The 21,739-nt window shown below is 35.8% G+C and overlaps 2 protein-coding genes across 5 annotated transcripts in view; one reads left to right on the top strand and one right to left on the bottom strand.

Moving 5' to 3' along the window:
- INTS6 (integrator complex subunit 6) overlaps positions 1-21,739 on the top strand; it is a 101,704-nt gene that overhangs the window by 74,339 nt on the left and 5,626 nt on the right. Inside the window, exons 9-17 of one of the 4 annotated variants that reach the window (XR_550032.1) lie at positions 825-935; positions 2,876-3,091; positions 5,439-5,565; positions 7,059-7,201; positions 7,416-7,647; positions 11,793-12,164; positions 13,191-13,284; positions 14,883-15,025; positions 15,733-15,895. Coding sequence is in view for 2 of the 4 variants with exons in the window: in XM_008565825.1 (XP_008564047.1) it covers positions 825-935; positions 2,876-3,091; positions 5,439-5,565; positions 7,059-7,201; positions 7,416-7,647; positions 11,793-12,164; positions 13,191-13,284; positions 14,883-14,976 (1,389 nt within the window). In the remaining 2 variants the exon portion in view is untranslated. Of the gene's footprint in view, positions 1-824; positions 936-2,875; positions 3,092-5,438; positions 5,566-7,058; positions 7,202-7,415; positions 7,648-11,792; positions 12,165-13,190; positions 13,285-14,882; positions 15,896-21,739 lie in introns of those variants that run through there. The other 3 variants (XR_550031.1, XM_008565825.1, XM_008565826.1) reach the window with 3 other exon arrangements.
- Positions 15,981-21,739, bottom strand: part of SERPINE3 (serpin peptidase inhibitor, clade E (nexin, plasminogen activator inhibitor type 1), member 3) — a 29,589-nt gene continuing 23,830 nt past the window's right edge. The window contains exons 7-9 of the mRNA XM_008565828.1: positions 19,764-19,850; positions 18,990-19,073; positions 15,981-16,499 (exon numbers count right to left, since the gene is read on the bottom strand). Of these exons, the coding sequence (XP_008564050.1) occupies positions 16,456-16,499; positions 18,990-19,073; positions 19,764-19,850 (215 nt within the window). The 3' untranslated portion in view covers positions 15,981-16,455. The remainder of the gene's footprint in view (positions 16,500-18,989; positions 19,074-19,763; positions 19,851-21,739) is intronic.

Raw genomic sequence — 21,739 nt, 5'->3', positions numbered from 1 at the left:
AAGTTACATAGGTATTAAATATCAGAGCTGGGATTTGATTCCAGTTTGACACTTAGTGCTTGTACACTTTCTAATATGTCAACGGTTATCATCCTTTTCCTGGCTCTGTCCCAATCATATACACTAGACATTCCTGCTGGTGATATATTTTCCACAAGGTGGTTCTTGATTAAGTTTTTTCTTTCACTATACCACATCTGTAGCAAATATTAGACTGTTTTTTCCTCCTGCTTATTTTTTCTTCAGAGCTTTTTTGTTTTTTAGCTCAGCTAATGATAATAGTAATGCTTAACACTTATTGAATGCTTACTGTGTTTTATAAGTGCTTTACATGTATTTAATCCCATGACAACCTTCTAAGGGTAGGCACTATTATTATCTTCATTTTACAAATGAGAAACTAAGGCACAGAGAGGTTATGTAACCTGGTTCAGGGTCACATAGCTAGTGAGTGGTTGAGCCACAATCTAGCCAGCTATTCAAGGTGGAAATTTTGTATTTTCACCAACTACCCTAGTTTTAACAGATCTGCTTCTACAATGTGTCTCCTGTCCATTTCTTCCAAACTTAGTATCTCTCAATGATATTAAGGAGTCCAGCATTCACCCTTCTTGCCCTGGGTATTATTGTTATGGTCTCTAATCCCTTTTAACTATTTCAAACTACCTTTCACACCACTGACAGACATTTTACTGAAATACAGATATATTACTTTCTTATTGAGGAAAAGGAGAAATTTTTTGGAAAAAATTTTGAAACAAACTCTATACCTGGAGCATAAATTACTAACAAGCTTGATATGAATATTTTCTTTTTTCCTACAGCCGTTGAAGAAAGCTGTTAGAATGATGGGAGCGCCTAACCTAATAGCAGACAGCATGGAATATGGACTGAGTTATAGTGTCATTTCATACCTCAAAAAATTGAGTCAACAGGTAATGTTAAGAAAACGAGTGAGGGCCAGCCCTGTGGCTCACTCGGGAGAGTGCGGTGCTGGTAGCGCTGAGGCCGTGGGTTTGGATCCTATATAGGGATGGCCAGTACGCTCACTGGCTGAGCGTAGTGCAGACCACACCATGCCGAGGGTTGTGATCCCCTTACCAGTCCAAAAAAAAAAAAAAAGAAAACAAGTGAGCCATTAAATATTTTGAATGGTTTTGGCCAAAATGGTAAACAGGCTAGAAGCTAGCCTGGGTAATTCTATTGAAATCCCATTTATATTAATATATTACATTTTAAAGCCATATATATCATATATTAACACGATTCCATCTCAAGTCCACAGTGTTCTATGTTTTGATATGTTAATTTTAAAGTTTTATATCCTAGACTTCCTGTATGTGAACATTTTTAATGCTTTCTTTTGAGAAATTTGTATTAGAAAGTTGTTTTTCCTAGAAAAAAATTATTAGTTTCTTTTCCTGTATGTTATAAAACCTACAGATTTTTCTTTCAGAACAGAAGTTTCTGGGGCCGGCCCAGTGGCGCACTGGATAAGTGCGCCGCTTGGGAAGCGCGGCGGCGCTTCCACCCGAGGGTTTGGATCCCACATACAGACCGGTTCCAGCTCACTGGCTGAGCGAGGGGCGGGAGCAACACCGAGGGTTGCAATCCTGTTGCCGGTCCCCGGTCTGGTACGGGGGCAACACTGAGGGTTGCGATCCGTTGCCGGACACGGAAAAAGACAAAAGACAAAAAAAAAAAAAAAAGAACAGAAGTTTCTTTTGAAGTGTTTGTAAAAACACTGAATTTTGTCATTCTGGCCATAAGTCCCATTAATAGATACTATGGTGGTCAAGCAGTATACAGTTTAACTGAATGACAAATTATTGATGTCCTGTGAAACACATTATGTTTCCAGTACTTCTGCCATTTCTGCCTTAATTGCTAATTGAAATGCAGTTTGGGGGCCGGCCCGGTGGCGCACTGGAGAGTGCGCCGCTTGGGAGTGTGGCGGCGCTCCCATCAAGGGTTCAGATCCCATGTGGAGACCGGTTCCCGCTCACTGGCTGAGCGTGGTGCGGGCGCAACACCGAGGGTTGCGATCCCGTTGCCGGTCCCCGGTACGGGCGCGACACCAAGGGTTGCGATCCTGTTACCGGTCAGTCAAAAAGACAAAAAGGAAGGAAAAAAAAAAAGAAATGCAGTTTGGGAGGAGTCAATGCTCTTTACTTTCTAGTGAACAACTGCATCACTATTTGCCATATCTATGAACATTTAGTTATGTGATAATAACAATGTATTTGAGTAAATATTGATGAGATTGGTTTTTTTTTTCTATTTTCTGTCACCTCTGAATTGGGAATATACATTTTCATTTAGGGTGCTTTCACATTTCATGGTATAAGTGTTGTGGGTATTAATAAAAAAAATAACAAATAGAAGTGTTTGTTTGTCCTGCTCTAAAAGTTTAGTTGTAGGGGCCGGCCTGGTGGCGTACTGCTATAGTGCGCCGCTTGGGAAGCGTGGTGGCGCTCCCGCCGAGGGTTCGGATCCCACATACAGACCGGCCGCTCACTGGCTGAGCGAGGGGCTAGAGCAACACCGAGGGTTGCGATCCCGTGGCCGGTCCCGGTCCGGTACGGGCGCGACACTGAGGGTTGCGATCCGTTGCCGGTCACGAAAAAAAGACAAAAAGGAAAAAAAAATAAATAAAAATAAAAGTTTAGTTGTAATAATTTAAAATCATAAGACATTATTGTTTAAACTACATTTAGTTTACCTAGTACTTGACATAAACTATGCTACTTTAGTTTTTAATTTCTTATATAGCTTAAGACAATATAATAAATAATTTCTAGAAGGTCATAACTATTAGTATGTGATTTATCAATTTAGATTATACCAACGTAATTCTTATTTATTTTTATTTTAGGCCAAAATAGAATCTGATCGAGTCATCGGATCCGTAGGCAAAAAAGTAGTACAGGAGACCGGAATTAAAGTCCGAAGCCGATCACATGGTTTATCAATGGCATATAGGAAAGATTTTCAACAACTGCTCCAGGGAATTTCAGAGGATGTCCCTCACAGACTTCTAGACCTTAATATGAAGGAATACACTGGGTTCCAAGTTGCTTTGCTGAATAAGGTGATAGTCATATGAATTTAGTACTATTTTATACCACTGACAAACATTTTACTGAAATACAAATATGATAATATCACTTCCATATTGAGGAAAAGAAGAATTTTGGGGGGAAAAATTTTAAAACAAACTCTATACATGGAACCATAAATTATGTTATATAACATATAAATAAATAAAATATTCTGTTAACTGACATTCAGTTTTTTTAACCTTAAAAAGTACTTAATGTACTAGAAGATTAAGTACTTCTAATACTTAATGATCATAATACTACCATGGAATCAAATCAAAATTAAATAGAAATAGAAATTAAAATTAAATTAAAATAAAATTTAAATATAGATTAAATGTAAATAGAATTAAAGCAGGTATTGTATATGGTGTGTGAATGAATGGATGGGTTGATAAAGAGTAAACTAACCCATTTTATAGATGAGAAAACAGAGGTTTAGAGATTGCCTAAAGTTACAAAGCTGATGGTAGAATTCACTGTAGTTTTGTACTTGTACTGATAACCGTGGTCCTACAGCATGACTCTAAAATGCTTTATGAATACTCATTATTAAAAATATCTTCATCCCCGCAAGCTTTTTGTAGAAATAGGCAAGCTGATTCTAAAATTTATATTTAAATGTAAAGATCCCAAAATAGCTAAAACAGTTTTGGAAAAGAAGAATGAAGTTGGAGAACTTACAATCTGATTTTAAAAGTTACTGTAAAACTACAGTGACCAACACAGTGTAATGTTGGCATAACTATAAATATTTGGATGAGTGGAAAAAAATAAAGTCCAGAAGTAGGCCCTCACACATATAATAAATTAATTTTTAATGAAGGTGCTAAAATAATTTAGTGGGTGTAAAGATAGTCTTTTAAACAAATGGTGCTAGAACAATTGGATATTCATATGCAAAATAATACAAAATAATGAACTTGACCCTTACCTCACATTAATTGAACTCATGCTCCTGAATGGAAGAACTGAAACTATAAACTTCTCAAAGAAAACATAGGAGAAAATCTTCTTACAGCACAAAAAGCACAAACCAAAAAATGTTCATAAATTGAACTTAATTAAAATTAAAAAATTTTGCTCTTCAAAAGAAACTTTAAAAAATGGACTGGCAAGCTACAGCTTAGGAGAAAAGCATATATAAAGGACTTACATTAAAATATATAAATAACTCATATAACTCAATAATAAAAAGACAACATCCCAATAAAAATGGGCAAAATATTTGAACAGACACTTCACCAAAGAAAGTATACAAACACAAATAAGCACATGAAGAGATGCTCAACCCTGGTAACCATTAGGGAAATGCAAATTAAAACCATAATGAGATACCACTTCATACCTGTTAGAATGGCTAAAATTTAAAATACTGAAAAATATCAAAAGTTGGTAAGGATGTGGAGCAACTAGAACTCTCATACATTGCTGATGGAAAATAGTTTGCAGTTTTTAAGAAGTTAAACATATATTTGCTATACAACCAGCAATTCTATTTGTAATTAGCTACTAAATAGAAATGAAAATATATGTCCATATAAGGGCTTTGTATGCAAATGTTTATAGCAGCATTATTTTTAATAGCCAAAAACTGGAAACAATCCAAGTGTCCATCAACTGGTGAATAGATTAAAAAAAAGATGTGGCATATCCATGTAATGGAATACTATTCTGGAATAAAAAGAACAGACTACTGATAGATGAACATCATGGATGAATCTCAGAAGCATTATGCTAAGTGAAAGAAGCCAGATACAAAAAATTAGATATTGAAAAATTGCATTTATAAAATGGGATATAAAAAGACAGAAAGCAGATCAGTGGTTGCCTGGGGATAGGAATAGGGATTGACTACAAAAGGGTACTAGGAATTTTCTGGGATGGTGGAAGTATTCTAAAACTGTATGGTTTAGAACTGTGGTAATGGTTTCACAACTATAAATTTACTAACATTCACCAAACTGTTTACATAAAATAGGTGATTTTGTGGTATGTGAATTATACATCAAAGCTGTTTTTTAAAAACCTTCAGTCTTTAAAATTTGGAAATTAGTTTTTACTTAAGAGAATTTAGTTCTCTTTTAAAGAATATATAATAAGATCTTTAGAGTGAGATGTGAATTTGAGATTACTGGCTGAGATCACTAGTAAATTTCCATCTTTTGGCCCTAGAATAGTACATTAAGATTATATCATATGTCTTTATTTATTTATTTTTAGCTAACTAGTTTATTTATATATCTTATTTCCAAACCTATGCTGCAGGGTAGAGACTTTAGTCTCTTTTAATTCTGTGTTTGAAAATAAATTTTGTTCTTGAATATTTTTCAATAGGATTTGAAGCCACAGACATTTAGAAATGCTTATGACATACCAAGACGGAATCTTTTGGATCATTTAACGAGAATGAGATCTAATCTTTTGAAGAGCACCCGCAGATTTCTTAAAGGACAGGATGAAGGTTAGATCATGGTTTTTTAATATTGGTATTTTTTGTAATATTTTTCTTTGTAGTCTGAAAAAGCAGAATATGGTAATGTTAATTTTAAAGAATTAAAATTAACAGGAGTGTTATATTCTTGTAAATTCAAACAAATGACGTGAAGGGTGAGTCATTCCTGATTGTCTACCTTTCTTCTTAACATCACCATTTCCCCATAATCTGTTCCTAACAGGTAACACCTTTGTTAACAGTTTAGTTTCCTTTTTTTTTCTTTTTTTATTTTAGCTTTCCTCATACATTTGAACACACAGACACATCTATGCAATCATTTTCTTGTTATACACTAGTATCTGATCGTTTTACTCTGGATGGCCGACACATGCATGTTCTGATACTTCCTTCACATGTATCCATGGCATCTACTACAAATTAAGTCAGATGAGAATTTAACCCTTGCCATCTCTGATTTAAGCATTCTAACTATAGCTATATATAAAAAGGGTTATCTGTGTGACTGTCTTTTTCTACTATACAGTCAGTCCCCTCTCTATTCATGGGTTGTGCATCTGCAGATTCAACCAACTGTGGTTCAAAAATATTTGCGGGGAGGACTAGCTGGTTAGCTCAGTTGGTTAGAGCTTAGCTGCATAACACCCGGGTCATGGGTTCGGATCCACATACCAGCTAGCTGCAAAAAAAGAAAAAAAGAAAAAGAAAAAAAAATTGGCTGGAAAAAATGATAAAAAAATGATACTGCAATAAAAAATAATACAGGGCCGGCCCAGTGGCACACTGCTACAGTGCGCCGCTTGGGAGCGCAGCGGCGCTCCCACCGAGGGTTTGGATCCCACATACAGACCAGCCGCTCACTGGCTGACCGAGGTACGGGCGCAACACCGAGGGTTGCGATCCCGTTGCCGGTCCCGGTCCGGTACGGGCGCGACACTAAGGGTTGCGATCCATTGCCGGTCACGAAAAAAGACAAAAAGGAAAAAAAAATAAATAAATAAAAAATAAAAAATAATACAAATTTTAAAAATATAACAGCTATTTACATAACATTTACCTTGTATTAGGACTTGAGCCTCCGTAGATTTTGGTATTCTGGGGGGTCCTGGAGCCAATTTTTGGTGGATACCAAGGGACAACTGTACTATATAATACTTCTTTTCTACAAATGCTACTGTAATTAAATTCTGTTTATTTGGAATAGAGTAGAAGAGATATACCTTTTTATGGTAAGGTTATACATATTGCTTATTCTATGTACTGAAATAAACTGTAACATTTTTGATGTTTTGAAGATGAAATCAATATTTTAAATTTTAATTTTAAAATCTCAGACTTTGTCACAATATCTATAATTGCACCAAACTAGTTTAGAATATATGGTAAGGGAAGATTGTCTAGAATAACACCAGGTAACATTCGTACATAAGACATTATTTGATAACTAGATGGAGTGTAGTTTTAGTGAAGTTAACTTTTGTTGTTGTATTTTGTTTGAAAAGATCAAGTGCACAGTGTTCCTATAGCACAAATGGGGAATTACCAGGAATACCTCAAGCAAGTACCTTCTCCACTAAGGGAACTTGATCCTGATCAGCCTCGAAGGCTGCATACATTTGGCAACCCCTTTAAGCTGGATAAAAAGGTAATTTTGAAATGTTCTATTATATAATTTGTTTGTGGTAGCACTGTCAATTTAACAGTTCTTAAGGTAACTAATGAACTGTAGCTTTTCCTGGTAGAGTTCCTAATAAATGTCAACGCAGTTAGAATATAGTTTTAATTGGAATTAGGATTAGTTGGTGCCATTTAAAAATTGTATGTAAATCCAATAAAATTATTATTTTTTTCTGTTATAGGGTATGATGATAGATGAAGCAGATGAATTTGTGGCTGGACCTCAAAATAAACATAAACGACCTGGAGAACCAAATATGCAAGGGATCCCTAAAAGACGTAGGTGTATGTCTCCACTCTTGAGAGGCAGGCAGCAGAATCCTGTTGTGAACAATCATATTGGAGGAAAAGGACCACCTGCACCTGTGACTCAAGCACAGCCAGATCTTATTAAACCCCTTCCTTTTCATAAAAGTAAGAGTTGTTTTCTTTTTTTCTTAAACATTACTTGCTACTTTTTGGTTCCTCTTCAGGGAAGAGAATTTTGTCATAGCTTATAGAAAAAAAATGATCAATGGAGCCCAGTGAATGTCTAGAGAAGATATTTGTTTATTCTAAATGAGCATGTAATCATTTTTTATGTCTTTTTAATGAATGAATGTTGAACATTTCTTATACCCATGATGCTTTATTAGCTGTTGTGCTCTAAAATGTTATTTGCAAAATCCTAAGTATTTCAAAATAATAGTTTTGAAATGGACATTATTGATACCCACAGAAAGATGATTTCCAATTTCAGTTTAATTCAATGACTAATTATTAAATGCATACATTATTTTGGACAATACTAGACACTGAAGTCTAGCACTGAACAAGACAATAGTGATCTCTGCCCTCATTTATAATGAGCAAGCAAAGAAGGTCACTGAACAGATGATTAGGAAGTGTGATGAATGTTATAAAAGTCAAGTGGACTTTTGAGGTAAGGTGAGAACTGAAAGAGAGATGGAAGCCAGATCATAGAGAGCCTTGGAAGCTATTGTAAAGATTCTCAACTTTATTCTAAGGACAATAAGAATCCATTGAAGAGCTGGTGAGCTGATCTGTTTAACATTTTATAAAGACCAGGCTGACTGTAATGTGTTGAATATTATCAGGGAGGATAATAGTAACAACAATAATTAATATATTAATATCAGCAATATTAATAATATCAAGAATAAATATAGGAAATCTTAATTAATGGATTTATTAATTTTTAGGGTAGTGATCATTCCTGGCTTATAACATCTTAACTGAAGAGAAACCAAATATTGTGTACATCCTTATGGAATTATACGATACTACCTTTGAAGTAGTTGAGCAAAAAAAAATTGAACATCAATGTGATCAAGACTTTAGATCTAACAATTTATAGGAAATACAGGGACAGAAGCATGTTAAATGACAAAACAGGGATATGGTTAGCAAAATTCAGATTGCCAGCCCCTGCTCTTCCCTGCCCACCCCTGCTCAGCTGCTCTGGCCTTCTCGCTGTGCCCAAGCACACCTCCACCCCAGGAACCCCAGCTCTTCGCCTGGACTGCTCTTCTGCCAGCTGCCCTCTGGCCTCCTGCCACTTCCTGGGTCCTGCGCTCACCTTTCAGCTCCTCACGGTGGGCTTCCCTGACCACGGTATTCAAAGCAGCCTCTCCATCCTCTCACTCTTTTATTTTTCTTCTTCCTACTTTCCATTGGTGTTATATATGTTTCAATTATTTGACTGCTGCCCATTGTGGTAGGCAGAATGACCCCCCCCCAAAAAAAAAAAATCCATGAACCAATTGCAATGTATAGGCTTTAATTAGACCTGGAAGCAAACCTTTCCACCAACAGAAAATGTATTAGGTAAATGGAGAATGTGGACACCGGATATTTGATGTTATTAAATAATTATTGTGTATGCACAGGGACAAGCTAGGAAACTCAGGGAAGAGTTGTTGGGGCAGTGGGGTTGCAAGAAGAATACATGCTTGAGAAATACTTGAGCGTATCAGCAAAAGGACTTGGTGACTGATTTGTTGTTGAGGCCAGGGCAAGGGAGAAGTCAGGCTCTGTCTTGTGAGACACTGGGTGAGGTGGAAGAAGAGATGATGAGTGAGTTTAGTTTAGACGTGCATATTAGATAGCAAAGCAGAGATCCTAAATCAGAAAAGATGACTATTTGAGTTTGGGGCTCAGAAGAGGGCTGTAGATGGGTAGGTATGAGGAGGCAGGTTACTGCCCATTGGAGTGAATAAAATCTCACCAAGGGAAATAATAATAAGAAGGAAAAAAAGACCTGAGAACAGAATCATGAAAGAGGGGAAAGAATAGAAAAGGAGACTGAGAAGGAAGAATCCGAGAGATAGGAGAAAATAGAGAAGAATTTAATATTGTGGAAGCTAAAAGGAAAGTGTTGAGTGGGTGGTGAGGGTTTATGCAACCAGTTTAAGAAGTTTAGCTGTAAAAGGAGGGTGGGGAAAAAAGTGGTAGCTGGAAGAATTCATGGGATTGAAAATGGTGATATTGCTTTGTATTTAAAATCAGAGACACTTGAGCATGTTTAAATATTGGTGTGATGGAACTAGTGGAGAGGAAGAGGTTGAAACTGAACACAAGGAAAGGCATAGTCAGCACAGACTCACTGAGAACGCAAGAGGGAATGGTCCAGAGCACAGATGAAGAATGCCGCTTCCGTAGAGGCAGAATGGCTGTGGGGACAAGTTTACAGGGGAAAGTAGAGGAAGTTACCGGCCCATGGCTTTGCTCTTTTTTCCTCTGTGAAGCAGGAGGTGACATGTATTGCTGAGAATGAAGGGGTGATTGGGAAAGTCAGATTGGAAGAGTGGAGACAGTTTGAATAATGCTGTGGGAAAGGGAGAAAAGGTTGTGGTAAGATTGCTAGACAGTGCTGAGGATCTAAGTACAAATGGTGATTGTGACCACTCTAGAGCCAGCCATATTTCTCCAGCAGTGCTCATCATTCCAAGTGCAGGTCTGCAGCAAGCAGGTAGAGTGAGTCATCAAATCTGGGGTTTTGCCTGAGAGTTGTCATGAGAGGACAGTAGAACAAGAGAAATTAGGACATTGGTAAGAAGTGACATACCATGAGATGTAAGCCTGCTAGATAAGAAAGTGGCTATGTAGAAGGGATATGATTAATAAGAGGGCAAAAGTAGACGAGTTGTTGGAGTAGAAGTCTGGCTGATTAAAGAGCAGTAGTGGCAGTACTGCAAAGACGAAGGAGATGCTCCTCCACCCCTAAATTTGTGTTGGATGTGACAGGCAGAAGCGTAAGTGGAAAGTTCTTTGGAGAGAAGTTGAGGAATGGGGAGGCCAGGTTCTGGACAGGGGATCTGTTTAGACATTGAAGTCACTATAGCACTTCTCAAACTTTAACGTGCACGTGAATCACCAGGGTGGTGGGTGGAGGGGTGTGTCTAGTTAAAGTACAGATTGTCATTCATTTGGCTGGGCTGGGGCTCAGGATGAGCATTTCTAGTAGGCTCTCTGATGATGCTGATGCTGCTTGTCCACAGACCACACTTTTTTTTTTCAAGAACCTAGAATGAAGTCAGGAGGGACTTGGGGGTGGGAAGAAGGCTATGAACCAGATGCCAGAGACCTCATTGACTACAAGCATGTGCCCTGGAGTTCAATATAAGATAGTGATGAGGAGAGAGAGCTTGAGTTTTGTGGTTGAGCCTCAGAAGAACAAAAGTTTTTACAAGAGTGCATAGGAGGAATCTTGAAATGGCACTGGGAGGAGAAGGGATCAGTGACTCTACATCCTGATTTTAAGTTCATGGAGGATGTGTGAGAGAAAGCAATTTCTACTTCTGGTCTGCAAAGGAGAGCAGTTTCTTCACAAGAAAGCTGGTTTCCTGTAAAGCATTAATTTTGGACAGTAAATGAGGACAGTACAGATAAATTCAGCTGGTGTCCTGGAAATTGGTGAGTAATCAGAGAACTTAGACTTGTTCCCCACAGAAAGCAGCCGAATTCTAACAATCCAGTGTTAAGTGGAAAGCTTGCAAGCTTTCGGGTCTAGTGGTCTAATGAGCTGAGGTGGGCACCAGGTTGCTGTGCATTGCTCAGCTCATGAGGACTATAGATGGATGGTTATAAGAAAAGTAGGTGCCGTGAAACATGACCTGTTTGATGGTGTGTTCCCTGCAGAATTTGGAATAGTATAAAGGGTCCAGTAACGATAATAGATGTAGAAAGTAGAGGTAGATTGGAATGAGTTAAGGTTCTTTAAGGTAAAGATAACTATGTTGATTTTGGTCATATGTATTTCACTAAACTATTGAAAACCTACTTGTTCAATAAAATTACCATAAAATAGAGAACTAAAAGCCAGTTGAAACTGGTTTTATTTTTTCCTAAGGGCAAAAAGTATACAGATTTTGTAAATACTGTGAATGTTTCACATTGAAATTGACCATATCTTTGGGAAAGCTTAAGGACCACTTTGCTAATTTGCATTAGTCAAGGAAATAGTTGTGATTTGCTGTAATTATGTTCCTTTGTAGCTTTATTTACTGTGTGCTTTGAAATTGGCTCTCATAATTTTTTTCCCTGATGTTTGTTTTTAGTTTCAGAACCCACTAATGATTCAACAATAGATGATGTGGTTGAAAATCATGTTGCAGACCAACTTTCATCAGACATTACACCAAATGCTATGGATGCTGAGTTTTCAGCATCTTCTTCAGCCAACTTATTGGAACGACCAACCAATCATATGGAGGCTCTTGGTCATGACCATTTAGGAACTAATGACCTCACTGTTGGTGGATTTTTAGAAAATCATGAGGAGCCAAGAGATAAAGAACAGTGTGCTGAAGAGAATATACCAGCATCTTCACTCAACAAAGGAAAGAAATTGATGCATTGCAGAAGCCACGAAGAGGTCAATACTGAATTAAAAGCACAAATAATGAAAGAGATCCGAAAGCCAGGAAGAAGTATGTATAATTAAGAGACAAACCTCAAATTTGATTTCTGTGTGGACTCAAAAAACAAACAAAAGTCAAATAACTAAAAGCATAGATATGATTCCAGATAAGTCTTGAACAACATCTGAACTACTGAAGATTAGATTCTTTACTCATTTGACAAACACTGATTATCTGCTATGTCCAAAGTACTAGGTATGGTAGACAGCTGAGACTGAGAGCAAAGGAAGACAATCTACAGGGATAAATTATACGTAGTTCCTACCACAACAGGGACCCATAGTCTTGAGTATTTTTCTAATCAGCAACTGGAATTTTGATATAGCAGCTAACACAGAAAGAGGTAGTGAATATTAAATGACTTCATGTTCCTAAAGTTCTCATCACAGTGCCTACCACTGCTAAGATTTAAACCATGATAGTGACAAGGATATGTTTAGGCCAGAAAACTAAAGTTATAAGAGCTATCAATTATATGAATACAAAAGAACTTTGTGGGCAAAAGTTTCAACATTATTGACATTCATTAGGAAGATAGGGTTAGGGTTAACCCTAACCCTAACCCTAACCCTAACCCTAGCAGATCACCTGCTATGATGGTAGTGAAATGATCCATGGGTGGTCCAGAAGTGGATAAGGCTCAGTCCTTTTTTTTTTCCCCCTTCCTTTACCCTCCGTGTTAGCTATAGTTTAGAATTTAAATTGTAAGAATAGATTTTTGTGAAGGCCACTTGCCTCTTATTTTTCTGTGGTACTACTGAAAAACTATTTACTCATCCTTCTATCCTTTATGTTTGATATCTTAATGGGAACTTTTACCAAAACAGTGTCTAACAAGCTGTTTTATCTTGGTTGATACATATTTCCTTCCACATATATATGTTAATATGTATTATAAAATTAATGAGTAGTGAAATTTTTACATAAAATGTTTTTGTCTCAGCGTGTATTAATATAATAAACAGCAATAGAAAAATATTGAATGAATACAAAAGAAAGCCACTTAACTTTTCTTTCTGCTTCTCTTGTTTTAAGAATATGAAAGAATCTTCGCTTTACTGAAGCATGTGCAAGGCAGTTTACAAACAAGACTAATATTTTTACAAAATGTCATTAAAGAAGCATCAAGGTAAATAAACTATTACATGTTAAGAAATGGTGATAAAATGAGTCCCAAGTTTACATAGGCAGTATTTTAACAGTATCTCTTTTGCACTTGTGTGTTTTATGCTTATTTATAACACACCCACACATAAATACTTCTTTTCTTCAGTTTATTGAAAGAAATTTACTGAGAAAATAGCTACACACAAATTCTTCAGGAATTATGGAACTTTTCTCCCTGCAAATTTCTAGACACTTGCATAATTCTCATTTATTCTTCTCTGTAGCTTTTTGATGTCTTTATACTTTACAGCCTTCAGATTTTCTTCTGTATATATTATTATTATTTGGTGATTAGAAGTAATCTAGAAAGGCAATATTTGAATATAGTTCATTTTTACATGGGAAGACATATAATTAAGAGGACCAGAGTTGAACAAATGGACCTTATTCTGATTGTTTTAGTAGCCCAGGATTATTAGCATAGGTATTGTGGTTCAAGGTCATAAATGGTAACAATGAAGATCGATTAATTGGAAAGCATAGTCGTATGAGTTTAGAAGCATTTTTTATTTTTCCTTCAAGACTTTTCGAATTTTAGCATATTAAGAAAACTTCAGATTTATCTCATCTGACTTTCCAAATGTAAACATACCCACCCATTAGTCCCCTAATCTCTTCCATGCTACACATAAAATTTTTAGATAGAGCAGTTAATTTAATTTTTTTTTGAAGTAGCTAGAACATAGGCCACTTTGAAGAATCAAGATTAAGGCCATAACTTTTCATATAATTTTGAGTATTATTATCCTGTCTTCCTCTTTATGGTAATATTCAGTTAGCTTAACCCTCATCATGGATTTAGCTGTGTTCCTGGTATCTACACTCCACTTCTGCCACCTTTTAGAGAGTTGCATATATTATGATGTCTGTTTATATTAGTTTACAAGTAGAGAGGAAGTAGGAATAGAATGCCCAGTGTTTTGGGATATTCTAAAAAGCATCAGCAATATTAATATTTATGTAGATGAATGCAATTTTAGTCTACCTATATTTATTACTGAAAAATGTTTTAAATTGCCCCCTGAACTTTTAACTGCTTGCTATATCCTATGTTATAGATATCTAATTATCCTTGATTTGCCAGCGTTTGAATTATAGTAGTAGAACGCATGGTTTTTAAATACTACTGACGAGTTTTCATTTCTTTTTCTATTTTGTGGGTAATTATATTCATACTTTGTTCACATTCCTTTCAACATTCAACTTTCAAAGAGCATGAAAAACTATTGGAGTAATTGCTTTGGCAACCCAAATTTTGCTAGAGTATTTGCAACCCTTGCATATATTAGTATTTTTTTCCTTTTGGTTGTGGAAGGAATAACCTCTTTCCTACTGTCTAGGCCTACATTATTTGTTTTAGGGATTAACTATAATACTGTATTGGTACAATAATTTACTAATCTTTCAACGGATTTTTGTCAGAGTGGTGATTTTCCATTTTCATTTCACCTTGAAAAATCTTCCCAAAAGCAGTTTTTCTCTCTCTTTTAAAAAAATATTATATTGGTGTATACTATGCATTAAAAAATTGAGAGAGCTATTATTTATTTTTTCATACAGGTTTAAAAAACGAATGCTAATAGAACAACTGGAGAGCTTCTTGGATGAAATTCATCGAAGAGCCAATCAGATCAACCATATTAATAGCAATTAAAAGAAAATAGGATGTGGCCACTTATTTCACTATCTTCTCCAAATACAAAGTAAATACAAGACTGTTGTGATCTTGCATTCATTTTTGACATGCATTGTTGTCTATTTGAAATACTAAAAGCAAGTCTACAGATTCTTTTTCCATCATTTTACAGTAACCTTTTCTTCATTTTGGTTTATTTTTGTAATGTGAAAAGTATCACTCTAAAAAACATTTTTATTTAACAAACTAAAAATATTCCTCCAGATTTCTTGCTTGTCATTGACTCTTGCGTGTCAATTTCCCTCAGGTTCTATTTTCTTAAACCAACCTTTAAAATTGTCACCTCTGTTAAGGTTGAACTTTGCCAAAAAAAAAATTAAAAAGAAGTTACTTTGTAATTTTTGGGGAAAAAAGCACATACATTAAAACTAGGTAATGTTTTGTATATACAGTTATTTTGGATATATTATTGTAAGTTGTACAAATGTATTTTGAAGAATATTTAAGAAAAGCACTTTTGTTATTCCATCAATAAATGCTCTATTTTACTCTTGTGTGGTTTAGGAAATAATCACATTTAAAGTAATCATTTAAAAACATCCTAAGATAATGGAATTTTAAAGGCCTTTCTTTTTTGCATTGAAAAAATACACCACTTGAAGTTCATATTTGTTAAACCTAACTGTAATTACATGTTACATAATCTGCATTGTCATTTTATTATATGTTCATAGTTTTTGTTGGCCACACCAACATACTCCCATTTCTGCCTAGGTAATGGGAATGACTGTGTCTGGCGGATAGGCAGACACTTTCAAAGCTGTTTAAAGAGCAGACAACCTTGGACACGACCGGTTTCTTTACTTCCCTTCAACCCATTTTCCTTTCTCATTAGGATTGTGGATGGCACTAAGTTGAAGCTGTTAGGTAGGGAGTGGTAAGTTTGGAGTACATTACATACTGTGAAATGTCTGGTATTTAGCAGCTTGATGCCATACTTAAAAACGCCCACAACAATTGGGCGTTCAAAGGGGATCTCTTTGTTCTGCTCTGCTATTCTCACACTGAAAACTCTCAATTATATTTAGAGAAGCTAAATGGAAAGGAACTACATTTAAGATGACTTAGTTCATTTTGCATCAAACCAACACTGTTCATTCTCCACCCTCAGTCCAACATGGCCTTGTCCATCTTACTGAGGATGTGAACCTATGGCCTGACTCACTCACCATTCATAGATCACAGCTGTGCCTTAGTGGTTTGAGGGGGTAACCAGTGGAAAAGAAGGTTAACATAGTTTTGGGTTAAGAGAGGGTAAAATAAACTTATAAAATTGAAGTATTCTTAAATTCATAATATTTGAAAGTCACATACCCTTATCTTTTTACACTTTATCAGAACTTTTTTTAAATTTTAAGGGTGTAACAAAATGAAATTGTAACTTTTTATGAAGAAAAGCATAGATGAAAGTGGAGAACGTGCTTGAGATCTGCTAATTTAGTCTAAGGGATTTGAAACTCTCCCAATACTGAAGACAAATCCTGTCAAGAAAAAGAAGCATTTAATGTAACATTATATAGTATTTTCATATGCAATTCTTTAAACTTTGTTTACCTCTACAAAATACCTTTAAGTAAAACAGGATATCATTTAATAGATGGAATTGTTAAGTAATTGTCTACAGTCACATTGCTGAATTCAACAAGAGCTACACAAAATCCAGAATATATTTTGTGGTCTGAGATTAACAGGAGGGATTAGAAGCCATTCAGATAAAAATTCACACTTAACAAGAATATGTAGGAAAGGGAGTCAACTTCCAATATTTAGCAGCTTTTCTTATCAGAAAGTTCTTATTTCTGTTTCACAAATTGCTTTTGAGATAATAATCTTTTAGACCCTTGACCATTACTACATTTTCCAGAAAGAAGCCTACAGGGAGTGGGGAAGTAGCAGTTTGTCCTGTCTCCTCCTTTTGTCTTTTATCTCTCTGCCATTATACCCTTTACACCCTCATCCCAAGACCTAGTCAAGAGATTTGAAACCCATTGAAACTAAAGATTAAATCCATCTCTGTCAGGTTTTTTTGCATTTTAAAAAGCTATAGGCACATTATTTAAAGTACTGAAGTACCATTGTAGAATTCTTGTCAGCAAAGGGGAGGGGGAATCTGCCTGGGGGGAATATTATATCTTTTAGGCCCTTTAGATCACTGAATGACTTCAGGCTGGACAAATGAAATTCTCCAAAAGTTTAATGTTGAGGTTTTTAGATCATTTTTCTTAATGTTCCCCTATGTGTCCCATTTGTTGATTGATTCATTAGTTGCTCATAGTAAGATTTGTCAGTTTGGATAGTGAAGGCTGAGACTCATTTCTAATCTCTTCAATAACTGTCACCAGAAGAACAGCCACTTTCCCTTGTGTGGTGAAGTGCTTCCCAGAAAGTGGTAAATAAATTCGCAGGGACTAAGATTTGCGCTGGATTATGGATTAGCTTTATATTTTCTTTCTCATTACTAAGGCAGTTCTGAAAACTCATACCATTGAAATAGTGGTATAGTCCTTTCCTAGGTCAAGGATTTTACATCATTTTTATGCAGTTGAATTCCAAAATATGAATCTTTTTCTTTTAACTGTCATCAACCTTTATTGTCTATCAGCTTTTGGCAATGACCTTTCTATTAAAGTTTAGTCCTGTCTCATTGTTTCTTGAGGGAGTGGAACCTGTCAGGTTTTTTTTTTTTTTCATCTTTCATTTTTTGACATGTCTCCTTTCTAATAGAGGGTTCTGCTGCCTGTTGTGAGTGATAAATGACATTTTCATCTATTCACTATGGGTTTGGGATGATCATGGTGAAATACTAGGATATATTCTGTTGATGGATCTTTCCTCCCTCCAAATCCCCAAATAGTTTATTTTCTAGTGAATGATTATCTTCATCCTTTTTTTTTTTCACAAAAATGTTCCTTTAATTTCTAGTGCAAGTTACAGCAGTATGCAAATGATTCTCAGTTAAAATGATGTTGACAGTATTTCCTTAATGATTTGTGTAAACTTATGCGTAAGTTTCATTATTCTAACTTTTGACATTTTTTTCTCTCCATAAATAAAAGTAATGCCTGATGTTTAGTTAAAGTAGATCCACCTTTGCTTGATTTTATTAGTCTTGTTCCATCCTGTTTCTTTTAATACACTGTTTAGACTTGCCAACAACTCTTTACTGAGAATCTCTTTTCCTTCTTGGGCTGATAGATAATTGTAGGGGGGGGAAAGAACGTTAAGAGAAATTATTGGAAGACTGTTGAATGTTGTTGAAACTTAAAAGACACCTGCTTGTCCTGATGTGCTAAGGCTTTGCCTGTACCATACTATCTTTGGATTAAGATATACTAGGGCAAACATTTCGTTTCTGAGAAAGATTAACAGAATAACAATATAAAAATCCAGGGCTGGCCCGTGGCTCACTCGGGAGAGTGCGGTGCTGATAACACCAAGGCCCCGGGTTCGGATCCCATATAGGGATGGCCGGTTCGCTCACTGGCTGAGCGTGGTGCTGACAATATAAAAATCCAGGTGCATTCACTAGAATATTTAGAGTCACTGGGAGTCACTAGAGAACTACCCTGTTATACTCTAGTGGGCTGAAAAAAATGATCTCTCCTAAAAGCAAGAAAGCTAGGGGACAACTGAAAAAAAGGGCAAGATTTATCATTTATTTTACTTCCTGATTTTTCATAGTCTCCCCAAAAGTAGAAACTTACTGAATTTTGTTTTTGAAGTCTGCACTAACTACAAATGAGCTGAGAGAACAAGAAGGCAAAAAACATGGAGAATAATAGGTCCCTTTGTACTTATGAAATATTCTTCTTTCTCAGGATATAAGACACAGCAACTGAGAAGCTTCTGAAACACCATAGAAATAGAAGGAATGTTTGTTTTAGGCAGTCATAGACAAATTGGCCTTTGTTGCTGAGAGATGCTGATAAATATTTAATTTATCTGAAACTTATCAAAAAATATTGAAATACCTGTGTTGGGTTCTCTCAGGAAAAAGATGAATGGCCGATCAGCTTTAAAAATGGGAATCCTAGACCTTTTCAGTAACAACAGAGCTGCAGGAAAGATAAAGAGTAGAAGAATCCCATTGCATTTTCTACTCATTTGAAGAAAATTGTTATTTAAATAGGATACAAAGTTAGTTATGTCCCATGATTTTTGAAGTAATCAAAGCATCCTAATGACATTGCAGTGTTTAGTGTGGTGGTGTGGTGAAAATGGGAAAATCAAAGAGAAAACATACCATTTAGCCAAGCCTGTTTCCTATTTTGAAAATATTTCATAGAATAAATTTTTTCCTGAAGGTTAATTTTTAGAATGACTATTCCTTATTTATGGGAAGATGGGAAGATGGTACAAATCCTTTTCAAAAAGGATATCTCTTTTCTGCCATCATTTTTCGAAAACTTTTTGCTTTCTGTTAACATTTCTTTTTAAAAAGTGCTATTCCAGGCTGACCCCATGGCTCACTCGGGAGAGTGCGGCGCTGCCGCGGATTCGGATCCTATATAGGGATGGCCGGGTGCGCGCACTGGCTGAGCGCAGTGCGGGCGATACCAAGCCAAGTGTTGTGATCCCCTTACCGGTCACAAAAAAAGAAAAAAAAAAAGTGCTATTCCACATCTGGACTTGGAATTTAAATGGAAAGGTTTAGAAGTGTGATGACTCAACAGGATAAATTTAACAAAGGTAGATAAAGGCAAGCAGTGTGACCAGGTATTGCTTACTTCTCTGTGTGAACATACCTGTGGCTGCAGATGCTTTGGTGCCTTCCTCTAAAACTTCAATCTTGGCCTTGTGGATAGCTTCAGAAACATAAAAGCCATCTTGACCTAATTCCAGGAAATAAAAAATGTGAATTGCTCATTTGCATTTTTTTAACGCATTTAGTGTAAAGATTTTTAAAGAATGTATGTGTAAAACTCAGCAGTGCTGCATACTGTGTAGCTAGGGAACGATTATTTGTTTGGAAAATTCTTAAGGTTCAATATTTTATGCAGCTTTCAAAACCTCAATTTGTTAAATTTGAGAACCTCTTTCAAATTAATATTTAGAGCACTGCTTCATTTTTTGAATGGATAATTTTCAAAAATGATTTCTAGTTAATATTAAAATCTTTCCTCAGCCAGTATTTAGTATATCTAAAACTTCAGTAGTCATAAGAATTGTTCAGGAATTTGTCAAAATGCAGAGTTTGTAGTCCAGGAATCATTTTCAGCAAGCTTCTGTGATAATTTCCCTAGAATGCCTTCTTAGACTGCATATTAAGTGCCACTTTTAAATGACAGTCATGGGTGTGTATTATGGGCTTCATTAAGAAGCATAATTCAGTGTATTAAAAATGTGTCTAATGTTGCATGACTGCATTCAATATACTTAGGTATATCAGTTAACTTGCCTCATAGGCTAGAATCTGTAAAGAAAATGAGAGGTTAGAACTATATTTTTCTGTGTGCTAACAATTTCAAAGATATCATAAGCTTAGCAAATAGGATTGTAAGTGATAACTTAGAGGAACTGACAGATTTTTATTTAACCATTAATCATTTTTAAACTCTCCAAAGATGAAATGGTACTTGATGACAATAAGTGAAAGTCAGAATCTTTAGAACCAGAAGAAATTTTAGAAATCATTCAGTCCAATCCTTTTATTTTAGAGTGAGCTGTTAAGTCATCTGAGATCACACACCTGATAAGCAGACTTGGGAATATGTAGGTTTTCTAACTCAAAGTCCACTTTCACCCCACCTGTGCACTCAAAATGTGTATTCTAGTCTAGCATGCCACTGGAAAGGGATCTGTGGCATGAGTGTTAAAATAATCATTTTGAGTGTACATGTATTGTGAGGGAGCTTTCTTTGTTTCATCTTAGACTAATATGTAAATTGGTTTGCATTTGTCACACACAAGGAGAGAATGTTGTGAGAGAATAAACTGGCCCAGAATGTAGAACATGCAGCCTTCCATCCATCTTGTAAATAAGGTGTACACTGGATATTGTGAGTTGGCTATATTCACTGTTAAGGAACAGTTATTTTTCAACATCAGTGAAGGGGACTGACTGGCAAGGGCCAGAGAAAGAGAAAAATCAATGGAAACATTAACTTGTCATCACTTGTCCTAAAACTAGTGAAGAATTCGATTTATTTTAGCAGTTGATCTTTTTCTGCAGGATCTTTAAGAAAAGAAACAAATTTCTGTATCATTCATGACTAGCCTCTCTTACTAGCTTGTTGAGCAAACTGAAATGCAATGTCAAAATTAAAAAGAGAACTTTATGGATAAAGAATGGTTTTTTGACAGTCATGAGAAGGTTTTACTAATCTCTGTGACTTCATTACTATTCAGTATGGTGTTGGAACATTATAAACAAATGTCGATAAAATGAGCGGAGGTTCACTATGAAACTCCTTATCAGTTAAAATATAGTGAATGTGTCTGTGTTAAGTCTAGGTCTCTTGACATGGTGTGAAAAATGGGACCAATTGGTGTGGATGAGTCTGATTAGATGGTCTGGGCCATTACAGTATCTTGTAACTGCAATAGAAAGTTTTCATTTACATTGATTTTCTCCATCAGACTACAGGAGTGGTTTAATAATTGACATTTGTATGTTTGCATAGCCATAAGCCAAGACCCATGGCCTGTCATGCCTCAGCATCAACATCTCCTGAATTTTATCTCTGGTAAAAGTTGACTTTTCAAATAACCAATGTGTGAT

The sequence above is a fragment of the Galeopterus variegatus genome, unplaced genomic scaffold, assembly GCF_000696425.1.
Source record: "Galeopterus variegatus unplaced genomic scaffold, G_variegatus-3.0.2 Scaffold208, whole genome shotgun sequence".
NCBI lineage: Eukaryota > Metazoa > Chordata > Mammalia > Dermoptera > Cynocephalidae > Galeopterus > Galeopterus variegatus.
Note: the sequence above shows the minus strand (reverse complement) of the source record. Positions and strands in the feature narration are given on the sequence as shown.